Here is an 18865-nt window from a genome sequence, read left to right as displayed (position 1 = left end):
TGCTATACTTCTAGCCGCTTGCGTCATGCCCTCTCCCCACAAGGATCCGGAAAGCCGTTCCTGGTCGTGTAATCAGCAGTCAATATTCCGCCTGTGTTCCGCAATAATTCGAGAAATTGTCCTCGGCTCAATATTGACTGCTTCGACACCCGGTTTCGCATCACTGTGTCCTTGCACTTCCGCTGATGTGGGTAGGGCTGAACCGTTTTGGGGTGGAATTCATCGTTCTACTCTTGAAGCACTAGGCCCACATTACGAGGTCGGAATATTGAGAAAATTGCAACCTGGTACGCGACACAGGCCTGCTTCACGCTATCATGGATGCTTGGGGTAGCAGTTTAGTGTGTACTTGTAGTCCATCAGTTGCCAGACTGGGTCTCACCGTCTAATCTGTAGTAAAGCCACTATAGCAAGGCCTGCATGGAAGCCTTCGTCCTTTCTAGGATGATTGCGCGGTCCGTCGGTCTCAAGACGATCATCCGAAGCATTGCATCACCGATGGCCTCTGGTGCCACTATTGATTGCGTTGCATTTATATTCATATACAAGCAAGAAGTGCTTCAGAATTACACTGGACAATCTCGACCTATTCCTTCGCCCTCTCTTGCCAACTAATTTCCCAACCACAGAATCTTCGACGCATACAACCCGTTCTTTTGAACTACTTACATACTTGTACATTTTCGTTACCAAGACCAAATCTCGAAACCAAGACGAAAAGGAGCTTCCGATATCCGTCCAGCTTTGATCCTTCAAAGTCCGGGTACCCGCCTATACCTGCAGGGTGTTCTGACGTGCAGCAAGCTAGGCTGTAGCTGACGACGACCGAAAATGAGCCGACACTACTTCAACCCGCCTGGTCACGACACCACTTTCTCTACACCGCTGCAAGCCATGTACTGGAACGGAGTCTACTATCCTAACTGGCGCATCTATCGCGACCAGCCACCCGTGTCGCTGAACTACGATGTCATCTCGCACGTTTTCTATGCGTTTGCCTGGTACGCTAAGTGCTGGATAGAGTTACTGGGTGATAGGGCTAATACGGTCACAGGGTGAAAGATGATGGAACTGTCTACGTAAGTATGTCAGATGTACAGAAGTCTCACCGACTGACTCGCGTTGTAGCTGAGCGATGAATGGGCGGATGCTCAAATCGAGGTTCCAGGCACTGACGACATTCCTGCAACGAAGGGCTGCCTGAACTCGTTTGCTCTATTGAAGCGAAAATACACCAGACTACGGGTTGTACTGTCTGTCGGTGGAGGCGGGAAAGGCAGTGAGCCTTTTGCTGGTGTAGCTCGAGACCCTGCATGCCGTGAGCGTTTCGCTCAGTCGTCGCTGGCACTGGTACAGCAGTTCGGAATCGATGGAATCGATAGTCAGTTCCCCGAACCGAATTGAAGAGCCTCTACTAATCAGGCAACAGTCGACTGGGAGCACCCTTCAGATGCCAGCCAAGGTCAGGATTACATCGCTCTTCTGGCTATACTTCGCCAGTACTTGCCAGCCCCTCAGTACACTCTCTCTTCGGCACTTCCAGCGGGCGAATGGGCCCTTCAACACATCAACCTGGGACACGCTTCGCACTATCTGGACATGATCAACCTTATGGCTTACGACTACTCTGGACCGTGGGTCAGCAAGTGCGGACATCAAGCTCAACTCTTCACACCACACATCCCGCACAGTCCCGAGGCCGCAATATCGTGTCACTCAGCTGTCTCGTACATGATGCAGCAAGGTGTCCCAAGACACAAGATTGTCATGGGTGTGCCAGCATATGGCCGCAGTTTCACCGGAACCCGTGGTATTGGCCACTCGTTCTCTGGGCAGGCAGGAGAGGAGGGCACATTCGAGTACCGAGATCTACCACGTCCGGGTGCGGAAGAGCACGTAGACGAGCAGCTGGGCGCAGCCTACTGCATTGGTGGTGACGGAGGCCTGGTCACATACGATACCCCGCACACAGTCAGGATGAAGGCCAACTACGTGCGTCAAAACGGACTAGGTGGACTCTTCTATTGGACCGGTACAGGGGATGCAAGCTCGCTCACACAGAAAGACCGCAGTTTAGTGTACAACGGGTTTCTGGGTCTCTTCCCGCAATAGTGCCTGGGTCGTAGTGGTAAGCCCCACGTTTAAAAATTAAGTGGTATGCAAATGTATTCATAGACTCTGATGTGCATGAGTGTTGTGTTTGTACTCTGTATACGTTCAAAGGCGATGTTACCACACGTCAGGGTGCTCTAGCGCGATGAGCTCGGACCTCGGAGTACGAGACCCTGATTGAGGACGCGTGGGATATTGGCTTGTGAAGCATGGGGGACGTCAGGCAATTGCCAATAATACCAAATCGTGCGTACTGCGTCCTAGATAGATAGGATATCTCTCGTCTTAATTTGCACCCCGGCCGTGCCTTCCTTGCCGCTGCGACGACTGCAACCGTGTACCGCGAGCGCATGCCATTGACGCGGACGCCCGCCGAACCACATGCCTGCGCCCTCCACCTCGCTGGAATCTAGTACGCAGTCCCAATAACACCCACAAGCATGGATTCCGCGCTGACGCTCAATGCAGCTTCATACGACCCCATCGATCACCTGAACGCCATCTTTTCCCACCCCGCCGCCCTCTCGTCCGTATCTGCCACGTCGGATGCCCTCCGCAGTTACCAGCATGACCTCGACGAAGACATCGCGGGCGTTGTCGCCTCACAGTCCACTGCCGATGCCGACAGCGTGCAGCGCATCCAGGCCGCCAAGGCAGAGCTGGCTGACCTCTTCAAGAAGATCGAGAGCGTCCGAGAGCGGGCCATGCAGACGGAGCAGACCATCACCGAGATGACTGCAGACATAAAGCGCTTGGATAGCACCAAGAAGAACCTGACGCTCTCCATGACAGCGTTGAAGCGCCTTCAGATGCTGACGACAGCATACGAACAACTACGGAGCCTCAGCAAGTCGCGGCAATATCGGGAATGCGCACAGCTTCTACAGGCTGTGATACAGCTCGTAGCACACTTCAAGAGCTATCGCTCGATAGACCAGATCGCAACGCTGAGTCGCAACGTGGCGGATGTGCAGGGCGAATTGCTGGAGCAGGTCTGCGAGGACTTCGAAGTGACATTCGCTAAGGGCGAAACAGCGCAACGGAAAGGGATGCTGGCGGAAGCATGTCTGGTCATTGATGCGCTCGGAGAGCACGCTCGTACACGGCTCATCAACTGGTATTGCAATACACAGCTTCGCGAGTACCGCCAGGTCTTCCGGGGCAATGATGAGGTGGGACACCTGCACTCTTCCATGGTAACACGGTGCTAACAACAACAGGCTGGATCCTTGGACAATATCGGGCGAAGATACAGCTGGTTCAACCGGATGATGAAAACATATGATGTCGAACACGCTTCCATCTTCCCAGCCTACTGGAGAGTGAACGAGATGCTGGCCAACTCGTTCTGCGAAGGAACCCGCGAAGACTTCAAGTCTATATTACAAAAGGCTGTGCGGAGAGGCGACGGGCAGAGCCTGGACGTCGAACTACTCCTTTCGTGCTTACAGGAGACGCTGGACTTCGAGCACAGCTTGGAAAGGCGGTTCTCCAACGAGGTTTGTGAAGACAGTCCATCACATTGTAATATGTACTTACCTCTGGCAGTCGCGTTCTTCTATGGATACAGTCGCTTCTAAGGACGACCGCCCGCATGGCTTTAGCCAGGCCATCTCCGAGGCTTTTGAACCCTACATGAGCCTCTGGGTGGAATCTCAAGATAAGTAGGTTACACACACGTACCTGTCGAGAACAAAGCTGACTCTGTAGGCAACTTGCCAATTTGATGCCAAAGTATCGGCAACAACCCCTGCGCAATCCAGAAGAGGATTTCTCACATCAGGCTGTCATACCCTCATCGACAGAACTATTCCAATTCTATCGCATGACGTTGGCGCAATGCGCCAAACTGTCGACAGGAACGAGGTTACAGGAGTTGTCCATGACCTTTGCCAAGTATCTGGACCAGTACGGTCAGCAAGTGCTCTATTACTTTCTTAGTGAAAAAGCAGGAGCACAGGGACCATCTGTCGAAGACGCCATCCTCATTCTCAACACTGCAGATTATTGTTACATGACTTGTAACCAACTGGAAGAGAAGATTAGAGGTCGCATAGATGAAGAGTTCAAGGAAAAAGTCGATCTGCAGAGCCAGGCCGACGCCTTCATGGGTATCGCCAGTGCGACAGTTCGAATGCTTGTTCGGAAAGTCGAAATCGCCTGTGAACCTAGCTGGAGGGAAATGCGAAACACGCCTTGGGCAAAGCTCGAGAGCGTCGGCGACCAAAGTTCCTACGTGGGAGAGCTTCTGCGCAACGTCAAGGAGAGATCCGGAGAGATTCTGAAGTATCTTCACAAGCAGCAATATGCGCGAGCTTTCAGCGATAACCTTGTCGACTTGATGGCTTCCACGTACATTGCAAACATAGTGCAGTGCAAGCCGATCTCTGAAGTTGGCGCGGAGCAGATGCTACTAGATTCGTACGTGCTGAAGAAAGGCTTCACAGAGCTACCCACGCTCAATGAGGAGTCTGGTACAGCACCACCAGCAAGGTATGTTCTGAGTCCCTCCTGTTTGGCGCAACGTACGGCTAATCTGTTCATCAGCTTCATCAAACGCGTAAACCAGTCAATGTCTAAGATCGACCCTCTCCTCAAAACACTCCAAGTCCGCCCCTCACCACCAGAGGCCCTCGTACAAGCCTACCTCATCCATATTGCCGACAAGTCGGACACCAACTTCAAGAAGATCATGGATCTCAAGGGCATCCGCAAGGCTGAGCAAACCCAGCTCCTTGACCTGTTCTCTGCCTTCCGCGCATCGCCTAATCATGAAAATCTCGTACAGAACTCGCCTTTCCTTACTCCACTGCAGATCCAGACGGGAGGTAGCGTTGGGAGTGCGGCGGGAAGTGTGATGGGCACGATGGGCACACCAAGTCTCGGCGGAGGCAGGTTCGACGCAACGGGTCTGGGAAACATGCTCGTCAACGCTGCAAGGGATGGTGTTGATCGATTCGGTAGTCCTGCGCCGGGTCAGCAGCAGCAGGCTGGAGGTGCAGACGGAGGCGCAAATCTGGAGAGTAATCTGAAGAACATTGGTAAATTCTTCAGAAGAGATGTCGGAGGGTTTAGAGGGTTCGGACGGAGTGAGGATGGACGATAGGGGGGCTTGAGCATAGTATGCGCTGTTGTACATCGATAGCAAGTGAGGTAGTAACATGATAGCATGAAAAGAAGATGTATTCTAACATCGATGGGTATCAAAATCCGTATTCCACACCATATCCATAATTTGGCGTCTTCAAGACACAAACAATGACTCCCCATCATCATGTTCTTCTTCGCCCTCAGGTTCCCTCATGTAAACATCGTCACTTCCGATCAGCCCTTCACCATCACTTATCACCATGGCCTCTCTCCGTCTCCTCCTTAGATCCCTCTGCGAACCACTCCCCATTCCAGGCTGCTGTACGACATCCCACCTGAACCTGTTGTTGGGTAAGAAGGCATCATCCCTCCAGACACCCATGTCGCCCAACAAATTGAAGGCCAACTGGGCGCGATGCAGTACTTCTCCGTCTGCACAATACAGGTCTTTGATAAGCAGGTCCTTGGCTGACTTGGAGGCGTAGAAGCGTGTACATAGGATCTTGGTAGCCGAGGCGCGGATATCGTTGTTGTGACTCGTCGCCAGTGTCAAGAGGGAGCTTGTCTTAATCGCATCTTCTTGATGGGTCGGTGGGCCAGAGGGGATGGCGCGGCGCTGTTGAGGGATGTTTTGGGGGTCTCGGATCTCGGTGAGGGTGCGGATGTGGTTGAGGCCGTGGGAGACTTGCTGGACGGCTATGAAGGTGAAGACGCCTGGGTGATGGTTAGCGGGGCTGATGGGTTGGTGGAAGAAGGAGGTGTACCGAGGCCGAGCCAGAGCCAGTGGTCGGGGATACTGGATGCCATAGTGAGGGATAGTTGGTCATGACGTGAGGCCTATGGCGGCGAGGGTGGAAGCATGATGCGGTCGTGGAGGCAGTTGCACGCGGGCAGTCATGTCGCTCTTCGCGTGTGAAAGTGGGGCGCGGCTCACAGGTGGCGCTAGACCAGGATCACCATGCCCGAAGTTTTGGCTCTCGAAATAATTTCAGGTTGACCATCTCGAGCCGCCCACGAGCCTCTCAACGCCGAATTCTCTGTCGGAAGGTCTCCAGGCTTTCGGATATCCGCAAAGATGCCGCCCTCCCAGCTGAAGCGGCTAAAAGCCTCCCTGCGCGAACAGGGCATCACCGGCCCGCAAAAGTCGAAGAAGCAGAAGAAGTCGCAATCCAAGAACGCCGACCACCACGAACGGAAAGCCTCTGCGCTCGCCTCGATTCGCGAATCCTTCAATCCCTTCGAGTTCAAGCACCTTGCGCGCCCTCACAAGCATGAGTACGTCTCTGCGCAGGCTGAGAATGCCCCCAAGAAGATCCTCGGCCGGCCTGGCGTTACGAAGAGCGCGGGTGAAGAGGCACGAAGGAAGTCGCTGCTTCCGGAGATGCGTCGCAAGAATAAAGTCGGAGGTATCTTGGATAGGCGGATAGGCGAAGATGACCCGACAATGAGCTTGGAGGATCGTGAGATGGCGCGCTTCGAGAGGGAACAGCAGCGCAAGAGAGGTGGCAATGTGTTTGATCTCGAGGACGATGCTGATGAGGTGGAGCTCACTCACGGCGGACAGTCTCTTCGTTTTGACGATGAGATTGGAGAGGAAGACTACGACGCGGCTAGCATTGCTGGGTCAAGCGACGGCGAAGATGGCTTCTTGAAGAAGAAGAGGCGGAGAGACGATGACGATGAAGATGGCGAGGTGGACGGCGAAGCGGCTGCAGATCAGCCAGAGCGGAAGAAGAGCAAGGCAGAGGTCATGAAGGAAGTCGTGGCCAAGTCAAAGCAGCACAAATACGAGCGCCAGGCACAAAAAGAGGACGACGATGAGCTGCGCGACGAACTCGACAAGGATCTCAACGACGTACTGTCTGCCCTGCGAGGACACATCAACAAGAAGCCCGAACCCGAAAAGCCAAAAGACCCCCAAGTCAACGAGTTTGGCATGAACGCCGACCGCGCCGCGCTCCTCGCTGGAACCACTCAACAAGACAAGGACAGAGAATACGATAAGCGCGTGCGCCTGCTGATGCAAGATGAACGAGCGAAGCCAACTGAGCGAACAAAGACGGAAGAGGAGAAGGCCAAGGAAGAGGCCGACCGCTTGAAAGAGCTCGAACAGAAGCGGTTGAAGAGGATGCGAGGAGAGCCAGTCAGCGATGACGAAGAGCCACGCAAGAATGGTGTCGAGGAGTCAGAGGAGGATGAAGATGAAGACGAAGACGACCTTGCCGATGATGCTGCCGAGTTCGGTCTGAAACTACCAGGCCAACTGAGACCAGAAGGCGTTGAAGATGAGGACGACTTCATCATGGACGACGATCTCGTGGCTACCGACTCAGAAGCAGACATGTCTGACGATGAGTCTGATGCTGGCTCTGCGATTGACGACACCATGGCCATGGATGAAGAGGATGCAGACTTTTTGAAGCACGTTATGCCAGAACGGAAAGAGCAGCCCAAGGCTGTGAACGGCGTGCTTACTCTCGCTGCCGAGCCTTCGTCAAAATTGGCCTTTACATACGCGTGCCCGCGGTCTCACGAAGAGCTGCTGAAGGTTTTCAAGGACGTTGCTCCCAACGATACCTCCACTGTCATTCAGCGGATACGTGCGCTCTACCATGCTGGACTGCACCAAGACAACAAGCACAAGCTTGCCGACTTCGCGTGCGCGCTTGTTGATCACGTCTCCTACCTGTCGAACCAGACGCCCGCTGCGTCGTTGGCTGTCATCGAAGCCATCATCCGCCATATTCACTCCATGACGCGGTCATACCCAGTTCAGATTGCCACCAAAATCCGACAACACCTGAAGCAGCTTCAAGTATCGAATGACCCAACTCCGGGCGATCTGGCTCTACTTGCAGCCATTGGCTCCATCTTCCCCACCTCGGATCACTTCCACCAAGTCGTCACTCCCGCCATCACTCTCATGGCTCGCTGGATGGGACTTACCTCACCTGCTTCTACTAAAGATGTTGCAACCGGTGCATTCATCGGTGCGCTGTGTCTGCAATACCAAAGGCTATCAAAGCGATACATCCCCGAGTTCATCCGCTACACCGGACTGTCTCTCAAATCAGAGCACGCCACACCAACTCTCCTAGCCGCCCACAGCAAAAACGTCATCACAGCCGCCGAACTCTGGAGCGCCTCAACCGCCTTCATCGAGATCTTCACCCCACTGCTCGCCCCCCTCAAATCCGCCAACCAAACCTCCACCCACCAGAACCTCCTCGCGCGCCTCTCTCTCGCGCGCTCAAAACGGCGACCCCTCCTCCTGCACCACCACCGCCCCCTCCCCATCAAATCCAGCATTCCCAAATTCGAAGAATCCTTCGATCCCAACCGCCACTACGATCCAGACAAGGAGCGCTCGGAAGCCAAGAAGCTGCAGAAAGAGTACAAGCGCGAGAGGAAAGGTGCGCTCCGGGAGCTGCGCAAGGATTCCAACTTTATTGCGAGAGAGACGCTCAAGGAGAAGAAGGAGAAGGATAAGGCGTATGAGACGAAGTATAGGAGACTTGTGGCGGAGATTCAGGGTGAGGAGGGGAGGGAGAAGAATGCTTATGATCGGGCGAAGAAGGCGAGGAAGAGTGGTAGATAGATGGTATTGTTGTGGAGAACGGGACTGGAGGGAGAGGAGTGCATTTATCATGGCGTTGACGAGTTGGTCGCTTTGTTGCGGTAATGGAATGGTACCGAGCATTGCACGTGTCTGCTACCGTTTCGTGCACGGGATGTTTATATGTCCAGTACAAAATGAAGTCACCTTGACGTTAGTTCCTAGCTTACGATCTTTATAATACTGGTAGAGGGCTGTACCAGACTTGAACACATTTTCGATGATACCCAACGGCCTATATATTCATCTTGATGCTGAATGACGTTAGTTCCTGGGCGCACAGTCACATATTCACTGGAATCAACATGCACACGTTCTTGAACTAGCACCGCTACTCAATCGGGCTACCGCTATGTTTACCTCGTAAGCCTGCGTCGTCCGCTCACTGCTCATTCTTTTGAACCGCACACTCTCAAGTTATATACCACCTCAAACTATAACCTTGGCCTACGTCCAAATAAGATCCGAGGCCGCTGCATCCATGTGCGAACCAATGTATGCTCTTGAGAACACCCCCATCACCTCGCCGACCCAGACTGACATCAGCAGAACCCTTCGCAACCAACGCGAATCTCCGCTTCTCCGTCTCCCAGCTGAGCTACGTAATCAAATATACGTCTACGTACTAGGCGGCCATGAAATCCGTACAGAAAGTCGTCCCCACGGCTATAATATGTCCAGTCATCCTCCCATCCAACTGTCCTCCCACAACAAAGACGATTGGAATCGACCACACCACTTCCTCGCGCTCACAGCCACTTCGCGACAATTGCGATCCGAGACAACATGGCTACCCTTCAAATTAAACACTTTCCGGGCCCACCACAATCGTGGCTTCAAGCATTTCCTCTGGACTCTGACGTTTCAGCAGCGCGACGCTATTCGTACTATTCGACTGATGAAAGTGAACTATTGTTACTCTCCTCCGCGTACCGAGTCGGCGGCTGCGTTTTTGTTCCAATGTCGGCATTTGCTTAATGGTCTTGAGAAGCTTATCAATGAGCGGACGGATGAGAGTGTTGGGTTACATGATGAGGTGCCGGTGATGGGGTGTCGTTGGTAGAGAATATGGTGGGGGAAGGTGTGCGGGTTAGAGATGAGCGTTGGTAGGACGTAGTTGTTTCAGGACGAGATATGGAGTTGAAGACGGTTGTAGTGGGAGTGGTATTTGGCAAATCAATCCTTTGGTTCGTGTAGTATGATGATCTGGATACTTTTGGGTACAGAGTCTAGCTGTTCATGGATACGAGGCTTGTAGATTGAATAATCAAACCGCTTCGCCGCAGGTAGCTTGTAAGCTATACTAACATCAAACCTTTCACTTCTTTAGATATGCTGTGTCGTATACTCCAGGCTAGTGGAAGATGAACAACCACAACTAACTATTGTCTTCATTGCATGAGTGTGGGGAGACCCTGAAAACTCTTAGAAGGATCGCCATGAACTATCTCTTGTGATAGACGTTATGCGCCGTAGATTCATATGGAAGTGGGTTTCGAGCGGGCACATCTCTCGGATTACGGCATGACGACATCGGCCTAGATCGGACGGGCGGACTGACCCGACTCAGTCCTGGGCCTTTTGGGTGGAGGCATCGTGTCGTGAGAAAGTAATTGAGGTGGGCAAGCGGTGGAAACCGAGTACGTAGGACTGAGGGTCAGCCAAGAAGGAAGTCGGAAAGCGTTGACGCCGAATGCGCGAGACTAGCTTGATGTGGTCGCAGCACCTCTTGGAGTAACGCATCCATATCTTTGAGGTGTGCATCTCAATCAGAGCGGCATAGCTCGCCGCCCACTCATGGAAATCTAGAGCAGAGCTATCGTGAAAACCCATCAACTGTGTTTTGCTGAGTTTTGAGCATGGACAAAAGCGGTATGCACTTCTTGTGTCCAGCCTTCCTAAAAGAACCTACACCCCATATTTAAGTGGCGGCTGCTCGCTTAGTAAGGACCAGTTTTCCCCACGTGCGGGCTGGCATCCTGCAAAGAACCTTAATTGCACCCACAGACATCTTTTTCACGACAAACAGCGCCGGTTCTATCACGGGCTTATCATGGTAGGCTGAGAGAATTGCCCTGGATTGGATGCAAGTTCCCGTCGAGGATCCAAGTGCCGTCTCAACGTACCCGCACAGCCGGCTTTCCCCAGAGCATGACGTCAGATGCTATTTCGCGACATCACGACTGCGCTCAACCAAGAGCCTCGGAGTTCTGAAAATGCCGCCTCTTACCATTGGAGGATCTTTCGATGCAGAGTCAATTTGTCGCACACACTGTAGGTATGCGTCAGGCTAGCTGCTGTGCTCAGCGTGGTTACTCAAGACAAACACATGATGTAGCCGCACGTCAGCTGGGAATACAATTACGATTACTCGGAAGGATTTGGTGTGCCAATTGTGCCACATCTCAACCGTTTTCCAAGCTCACTTGGCGGACTCGCACAGCGAAGTCGACATCTTTCCTCCCGAGCACGCAATTCCGGCCTTGAATCTCTATTGGACACTAGTGCGAACCGTCAGCGACCATCACATCCTTCGCGCCCCATCCCTGTCGCCGCACCCGCACACCCTTGCAAGCTCGACCCATTTGGCATCAGATTGTTGCCGGGACCGCGGCGAAAAGCGTCACATCGCTAAATAATCACTTAGATCTGATCGGCATATCAGGGCATTATGTCACTTGTCAGATCCCTTCACTCGGGCTTTGCTTGGAAATACTTCCTACCCATCTCATCTTCTCTATCACAGCAGTGGCCTTATTGCCTCGACATTCCCCCGACTGCGCGTAAACTATTAGCGTACGTCAACACCAACTCCGATCCAGTAACGGAAGCGATCACGCAATTTCTCGTCATATCAAGCAATCCCGAGGCGTCGTAAAGGCTTCGGTCCTTCCCACATCCAGGGCACTCAAGCTTCCCAAGCTACCTTGACTTCGAAGCTCACAGGCCGATCCTGCAGCCCAGACCGGCACAGCACCACCGTCATTCGTCCCAGAGAGACCGCGTGCGATTCACCCCAAGCCACCAATTGCTTGCGCTGTGCTTGTTCACACCCGCCCGTTCGGTGGACCGCATAGATAAGCTTTCGGACTTCCGTCAGCTCTTGTCGTTGCTTCTAAGGCTTATTCGGTCTTGTCAAACTTAGTACTGGATTTCAGGCACGTGGCATTCCAGTGCTGATCCAGTGCATCTTCGTTCGAGCGCGTTGGAGACCTCTCATCACAACGATGGCTTCTACAGCCAGTAAAGTCGGCGAAGGCCTAGCAAAGGTATTCGGTATCGACTTGCACTACCGGAACGAAACCGGCTCGGAACGCATAACCCGAGGCGAAAGCGTCTTCACCATCGACTCCGCAGACACCTATGTTGAGGAAGAACCGACCGCGAAAGAATGGATCAAAGACACTCTTCCCAGTGGTCACGAGCTGAGAGAGTACTGCTCCAGCTTGTTTCCGTTCCTTTCCTGGATAGGCCGATACAACGTACAATGGTTGATCGGAGATCTTGTTGCTGGTATGTCACATCTTAACAGCACCATTGTATAGCTATTGACTTTTATCAGGTATCACTGTGGGCGCTGTTGTAGTTCCTCAGGGTATGGCCTATGCGAAGCTCGCTGAGCTTCCAGTCGAATTCGGATTGTACTCTTCCTTCATGGGTGTACTCATTTACTGGTTCTTCGCTACCTCGAAGGACATCACCATTGGACCCGTTGCCGTTCTATCCACAGTCACGGGCGGTGTCGTGCTGTCTGCAGAAGAGAAACTTGCTGGCCAAGACATTTCACGAGACATGATCGCGTCCGCCTTGGCCATCATTGCCGGATCAATCGTTCTCTTCTTGGGTCTTGTCCGCATGGGTTGGATTGTGGACCTCATCTCACTGCCTGCTATCTCGGCTTTCATGACCGGCTCTGCCCTTAGTATCGCTGCTGGGCAGTTCCCTGCCATGATGGGTATCACAGGATTCTCGACTAGGGACCCCACGTACAAAGTGGTCATCAACTCGCTGAAGTACCTTGGACGAACCGATCTCAACGCATCATTCGGCCTGACCTGCCTGTTTCTCCTATATGCGATCCGGTTTACCTGCGGTCAGCTAGCAAAGCGCTTCCCCACCCGCGCCAAGCTGTTTTTCTTCATCAACACCCTGCGAACGGTGTTCGTCATTTTGCTGTATATCCTATTCAGCTACCTGGCAAACCGAGAGCACAGGGCCAACGGAACCAAGCCGATCATCAAAACCCTTGGAACTGTTCCACGAGGTAAGATGCTTCCTGAGCTTGATCAAACTCATTACTTACATTTCCAGGCTTCCAACACGCGCGCGTGCCCAAGATTACGATTCCCATCATCAAGTCCTTCGCGACCGAACTCCCATCGACAGTCATCGTCCTCCTCATCGAGCACATCTCCATCGCCAAGTCTTTCGGACGTGTGAACAACTACGTTATCAACCCATCGCAAGAACTCGTAGCCATTGGTGTCTCCAACTGCCTCGGCCCCTTCCTGGGAGCATACCCCGCGACAGGTTCTTTCTCACGTACTGCCATCAAGTCCAAGGCTGGTGTGCGCACGCCTTTTGCAGGTGTCATTACGGCCGCCGTAGTGCTACTGGCCATCTACGCACTCCCAGCTATGTTTTGGTACATTCCCAACGCAGCGCTATCGGCAGTCATTATCCACGCAGTGCTGGACTTGATTACCCCGCCAAACACTGTATACCAATTCTGGAGGATCTCACCGCTTGAAGTTATCATCTTCTTCGTTGGTGTTCTCGTCACCGTCTTCTCCAGCATTGAGAATGGCATCTTCGTCACGGTGTCAGTGTCCGCAGGCATGTTTGCTTTCCGTCTCTTCAAGGCCAAGGGCCGCTTCATGGGTAGGGCCAAGATCCACTCCGTGATTGGCGACCATCTGTTGGACCCAACCGAGGAAGACAAGATGTCGCCGCCTGGTGTTCGGCAAAAGCCCTCGGAGGGAGAGCACTCTGTTCGTGAAGTCTTCCTACCCATCGATCACAAAGACGGATCCAACCCAAGCATTCAGCTGGAAGACCCTTACCCAGGTATCTTCATCTACCGATTCAGCGAAGGCTTCAACTACCCCAACGCAAACCACTACCTCGACCAGCTCACCGACATCATTTTTGCGAAGACGCGCCGTACAAACCAAGCGACCTACAACAGACCGGGAGACCGCCCATGGAACGACCCTGGCCCTCGCCGTGGCAAGGATACCCAAATTACCGACGACCGACCCACGCTCAAGGCTATCATCCTCGATTTCTCTTCAGTCAACAATGTCGACCTTACTTCAATTCAAAACCTGATCGATGTAAGAAATCAGCTCGACAAGTACGCGGCCCCAGACACCGTCGACTGGCACTTCTGCAACATCAACAACCGCTGGACCAAGCGCTCGCTCGCCGCCGCCGGCTTCGGCTACTACACTCCTGAGATGCCCGATAGCGGCATCACCCACCGATGGAAACCGATTTTCAGCGTCGCCGAAATCGGCGGCTCCGACTCTGCTGCCGCAGAGGCAGAAGCACGCGAGAACCTCCTCGCACAACGCACATTATCGCAAGTACGAAGTCGCGACATTGAGGCTGCGCATCCCGACTCGGGCGACAGCTCCGAGACGGGTAGTATCACCAAGCAGCTGGAGCACAGCAAGGCGTATGGACATGCCGATGCGCAGGATGCTAGACATAGGGGCCGGATAGCGGTTGTTCAAGGGCTGAACAGGCCGCTGTTCCATGTGGATGTTACAGCTGCGCTTAACAGTGCGTTGGCTAATGCGCAGAGGAAGAGTCACTAAGTAGGGTGTTGTGGCCTTTGCGTTTGTGGTAATAAGGACGAGTTTTCTTTCAGTACATACTATGTAGAGATGATATCTATTTGCGCTCGGCTGTTTGCCTTGAGTGTTGCTTTCTCTGTTCAAAGACTCGTCTTACGATCTGCATGTGTGATGACGTGAGCGTGCGATGTCGGTCTTGCTGGTAGCTGACGTGAGATGGTTCGTTAGGCGGCCACTCCTTCCTTTCTAGACTGATCACGATGGCAAAGGTTGGATCTGGTCAGTTATTGCGTCTTTGATGATTGTTTTCATTCTGTTTAGTCCATACTCGTGTTTCTGCTCCTGATTTCGTACGCGTGGGTATATGTACCGCGTCATGCCCCAAACACAAAACATCAACGCCATGCTATGCTCTGTCCAGAACCATTTTTGCCTCGCCCCCATACAGTGAAGGAAAAGTCCTGCTCCTCGTGATGACGGCCAGATGCTGCCCCGAAATGATGTCCGCGCCTACTTGAAAGTCCCGCTCTCTTTGCGCAGACGTCCATGTTTCTCTAAAAGATATGCTGCCTGGGTTGTGATGTTGTAAAGGTAGCAACAATACCGATTCCTTGCTCTTCGTTGTTCCATGCTCGATGTCGTACAGATGACATCAAGGTCTTTTTCCTCCCATGTTCTGCGAAATCTCATCTCTGTGAGCTCGCAAACGATCAACGTCTAGTTGTACGCTTCAGCGGGCAGAGACTCGCGACTCTGTGCGAAAAGGGCGCCAGCTTGCTCGATATTCCACTGTCCAGCCTCCAAACACTGAATGGCGTAGTCGCGCTTAAGATTGGTTTCGCGCTGAACGTAGAGAATCATCTCTTCCTTCCTCTGCTGCTCCGGGTCGACAATTGCAGGTGCAGGTGTTGGTGTGGTAGCAGCCGGTATTTGCTGTGCGTTTGCTGCGTTGTTGTTTGCCGGCGCGTCAGGACGGACCTGATTGCCGTTCAAGATTTTCAGTTTGGGGAACCACGAGACGATTTCGTCTTGCCAGTTCGGGTTGGGAAACGGGTCGACGATGAGGTGTTCGACGTTTCTGAACCGGCCTTTCCACGGCTTTAAGGCGTCCAGCGTCGCGAAAGCGTTGTTGCTTAGATCCAGGTTTTGGATGTGGCGGAAGTGGTTACAGAGTTGGTAGACGGCGTGTGTGTTTTGGAGGTTGTTGCCTGCAAGTGTGACGCTGTGGATTGCTGCTTCTTTCGCTTCTTGCGTCTCAAGAATGGCGTCGCAAACAATCATGAGGGCGGGAAAGAACTTCTTTTGTGCGCCTTCCGATGCGAACATGCCGGATTGGAGAATTTCTTGGTCGCCGGCGATAGTTGATAAGTTCAAAAGCTTGTTGGTTGCATCGTAGCGTCGTCCCAGGAAGCCTTCCATCAGCGGATATGATGGATTTGCCTTAAGTCTTTCCAGGGTTTCTTTGTCGATCGCCGGCTCTCGTGAGCGATTGTCTGTGCGATTGTCGTGCTGGAAGTGGTTTTGGCCTCCCCTGAATCCTCGTCCTCGTCCTCGTCCCCTGCCTCGTCCGCGTGAGGACTCGCCATCGACCATCATCTGATCGTCGTCATGGTTTTGTGGTGTGAATGAGACGCTCCAGTTCCCGCGTCCTCGGCCGCGACCACGTCCTCGCCCACCTCTTGGTTGATCGTTCATGTTCATTGGAGTATGTTGGTTGTGTGTTAGAAGTGGAAGAGATTAATCAAGCAAGACTAAGCAGATGGGATTGTCTATAAAGTCGGAGGGTCTGTGCGCCGCCAAGCCACAGTTTTCCAGTTCGTCCAATTGTCATTGGCCAAAACCCATGGAACCTTCGACGTCGACCAAGTTCACTGCTATTGTGTTTTTGCTCTCACCTATTGTTTCATACTCTTTGGTCATGCGTGCCTATTGAAAATTGTGCTGTTCTCTTGTGCTGACTCCTCGGGTTGCAATCAGGCAGCAAAGCAGCCACTTTGATGACAGCCCGAGGAAATTGACCCATCAAGATTCGGTGCCTCTTCATCGGCCAGCAAAGCCGTCCGCGACGCTCTCTCCTGTCACTCCGGGGTGTGATTTCAGGGCCCCTGAAGCTCTGATTGCACAATGCGCTCCACACATACCGAAAGACCAAGTCTTGAAACCTAGAGATGACAATGAGTTTGGACACAGGAAAGCAAACCAAATCATCCAGTAGTCGACTGAGACCGACAGTAAAGTAAGTGTGCGTTTCATAGATTTCCGATCTAAATGATACAAGCCTTGTTCCAAGGAAAATCTCTAAGTCCTGATACCTCTCCATGCCTCCCACCACCTACACCACTCTTCCAGACTTGTAGCATAAGTCTATTCTTTCCGTTGATGTCCCGTGACGCCAAAAACTCCACACATGAACGCGCGTAAATGCAACAATGAGACGACCTTCAGGCAACAATCGTCATCTAGTTTGAGTGGATCTTCTTTATCCGGTTCACACCCTCGTACAACGCGCGGTCCACGGCCGCAGCGACGGTAAGAGTACCACCGATCACGGCGCAGAGACCAACGAGGAAGCCAGAGAAGGACTTTTCACGGGCTTCGCGGTTGATGACCTTCATGGGTGAGATGTCCTATTGCAACCATTAGTAACCATATCAAGCATCAAGGAGTTGGTACTTGGGAACTTACATAAGAAAAGAAGACACCGGGGATACCACCCCGGGCGTGAATCCTCTCCTTGTGGCCCTCCTTCTCATCAGAACCACCCTGCAGACTCCTATGATGGCTGGTCACAGAGTACTGGTGCGTCTCAATGCTGCCCTTGTATGAAGCGTCAATGGTCGCGCCAAGGAGCTCATCATGTTTTGCGGAACGAGGAAGCTGGTTCTCCCAGCCGAGTGGCAAGTAAGCGGTCGACACGACCTTGATGAAGTACATGAAGTTGTAGGCCTTTTCGTCTGTATGCTGCTCGGTGTTGTCCAGAGGGTTGATGTGGTGGTTTGACCATCCACCAGCGCCAGAGCCTGCGTGCTTCCTCTGCATGTCTTGGACAACAACATCGCTAAGCTGGGGGCCGAAGCGAAGCTGGTGAACCTTGTGGGTGAATGTATGCGCGTACTCGTCCTTGAAGTAGTTCTCGAGATCGTGAACGTGCAGGTTGCCGTTCGAGAACGATTTTCCAGGCGCGATGTGAAAGTTACCGACAACCTTGTTGACGCGGATGCTGCCCTCAAGACGGCATCCTTCCTGACGTTGTTGGTCGAGATGTTCGGCGTAGTGTTCTCTCTCGCATTGTTCGACTCCCTCTCCACGACCGAAAGACCAAGATATCGAGGCGTATGCGTCGCGGACTTCGTCGCAGGTGTTGCAGCAGCCGGGCTTGATTGCGTTGGTGGGGGCAGGTGCGCCGTAACATTCGCCGCAGTAGTCGGGAGCAAGATGTGACGCTTCGTCCGCGTGCCTGAAACCGTCATTAGCACTCTGTTGCTTCCCGTATATGCCTGCGCCCAACAGCGACTCCATGTAGACTTACAGATCCAGAGCCTTGATATCAATAACCTTGCTGCCCTCCTTCTCAGGGCTCAATCGCACCTTGTTGATACCATGAGTGACACCCATCTGCAACTCTCCAGAAACATCCATGACATCGAGCGTGAGCAGCTCGCATGGTACCCGTGGGAATGTTACGTTCAGGGCAATTTCCATGCGTTCGCCTCTGCCCTTATCAACCACCAATTCCGGTCGCACAGTCACTCTCCTGTAGTCGGCCCACTCGCCCCACGTTAACCAGAAGATAACCAACAAGCTGACTATGGTGACGATTCCACCGGATGTTGTGCGCACGCGCGCATCTTCGACCGTCTTGGTGAAGGCGTCGAGCCTCGTGAATCGCGATTTGGCGGGCATAACGGCGGGTTACCGCTGCAGGGTAGGCGTGATTGTAGGAAGTTGTGTGAAGCCCTACAGTAGAAGGCAATTGGGGTCGAGACCAGTGGGGTTGAGGGTGCAGCCGAACGTTGTCTCGAGACGTGGTCGTAGCTCGCGTCTTGAACAAGGACCGAGTTGACTTGAATTGCGAACGCAATTGGCGCTGCTTCTTGAGAGAGGTGAAAGCGAAGGAATGAATATCAGCACTGTCCGTGCAAAAGCCGCAGTATCATCGTACAGAGAAGAGAACTGGCGAGCAAGTCAACGCGTGGACGCGGCAACGTTTCGGCTGGACTAAAGGACAGCTATGCGACTGAACACT

The 18865-nt window shown here is 53.0% G+C and overlaps 6 protein-coding genes across 6 annotated transcripts; 4 read left to right on the top strand and 2 right to left on the bottom strand.

The window, feature by feature from the left end:
• Window positions 1-894: 894 nt before the first annotated feature.
• Window positions 895-2112, top strand: J4E78_004883 (uncharacterized protein; the record flags this gene model as incomplete). The annotated part of the gene is made up of 4 exons (XM_049365510.1): window positions 895-1001; window positions 1055-1079; window positions 1129-1381; window positions 1430-2112. 4 exons carry the CDS (start codon window positions 895-897, stop codon window positions 2110-2112), a joined length of 1068 nt encoding a protein of 355 aa, XP_049223311.1.
• Window positions 2113-2552: 440 nt separating this feature from the next.
• Window positions 2553-5218, top strand: J4E78_004882 (uncharacterized protein; the record flags this gene model as incomplete). The annotated part of the gene is made up of 5 exons (XM_049365509.1): window positions 2553-3284; window positions 3333-3611; window positions 3661-3776; window positions 3823-4605; window positions 4660-5218. 5 exons carry the CDS (start codon window positions 2553-2555, stop codon window positions 5216-5218), a joined length of 2469 nt encoding a protein of 822 aa, XP_049223310.1.
• A 1059-nt stretch (window positions 5219-6277) lies between these two features.
• Window positions 6278-8800, top strand: J4E78_004881 (uncharacterized protein; the record flags this gene model as incomplete). The annotated part of the gene is made up of 1 exon (XM_049365508.1): window positions 6278-8800. The coding sequence occupies one exon, from the start codon at window positions 6278-6280 to the stop codon at window positions 8798-8800; it is 2523 nt and encodes an 840-aa protein (XP_049223309.1).
• A 3245-nt stretch (window positions 8801-12045) lies between these two features.
• Window positions 12046-14640, top strand: J4E78_004880 (uncharacterized protein; the record flags this gene model as incomplete). Its single annotated transcript, XM_049365507.1, has 3 exons — window positions 12046-12331; window positions 12381-13082; window positions 13130-14640. 3 exons carry the CDS (start codon window positions 12046-12048, stop codon window positions 14638-14640), a joined length of 2499 nt encoding a protein of 832 aa, XP_049223308.1.
• Window positions 14641-15336: 696 nt separating this feature from the next.
• On the bottom strand, window positions 15337-16038 carry J4E78_004879 (uncharacterized protein; the record flags this gene model as incomplete). The annotated part of the gene is made up of 1 exon (XM_049365506.1): window positions 15337-16038. One exon carries the CDS (start codon window positions 16036-16038, stop codon window positions 15337-15339), a length of 702 nt encoding a protein of 233 aa, XP_049223307.1.
• A 1040-nt stretch (window positions 16039-17078) lies between these two features.
• Window positions 17079-18522, bottom strand: J4E78_004878 (uncharacterized protein; the record flags this gene model as incomplete). Its single annotated transcript, XM_049365505.1, has 3 exons — window positions 17079-17246; window positions 17305-18076; window positions 18149-18522. 3 exons carry the CDS (start codon window positions 18520-18522, stop codon window positions 17079-17081), a joined length of 1314 nt encoding a protein of 437 aa, XP_049223306.1.
• Between the last annotated feature and the right edge of the window lie 343 nt (window positions 18523-18865).

The sequence above is a fragment of the Alternaria triticimaculans genome (genome assembly GCF_023758025.1).
Source record: "Alternaria triticimaculans strain BMP 0046 chromosome Unknown scaffold_5, whole genome shotgun sequence".
Taxonomy (NCBI): Eukaryota; Fungi; Ascomycota; class Dothideomycetes; order Pleosporales; family Pleosporaceae; genus Alternaria; species Alternaria triticimaculans.
This window is presented reverse-complemented; position numbering and strand designations above follow the sequence as displayed.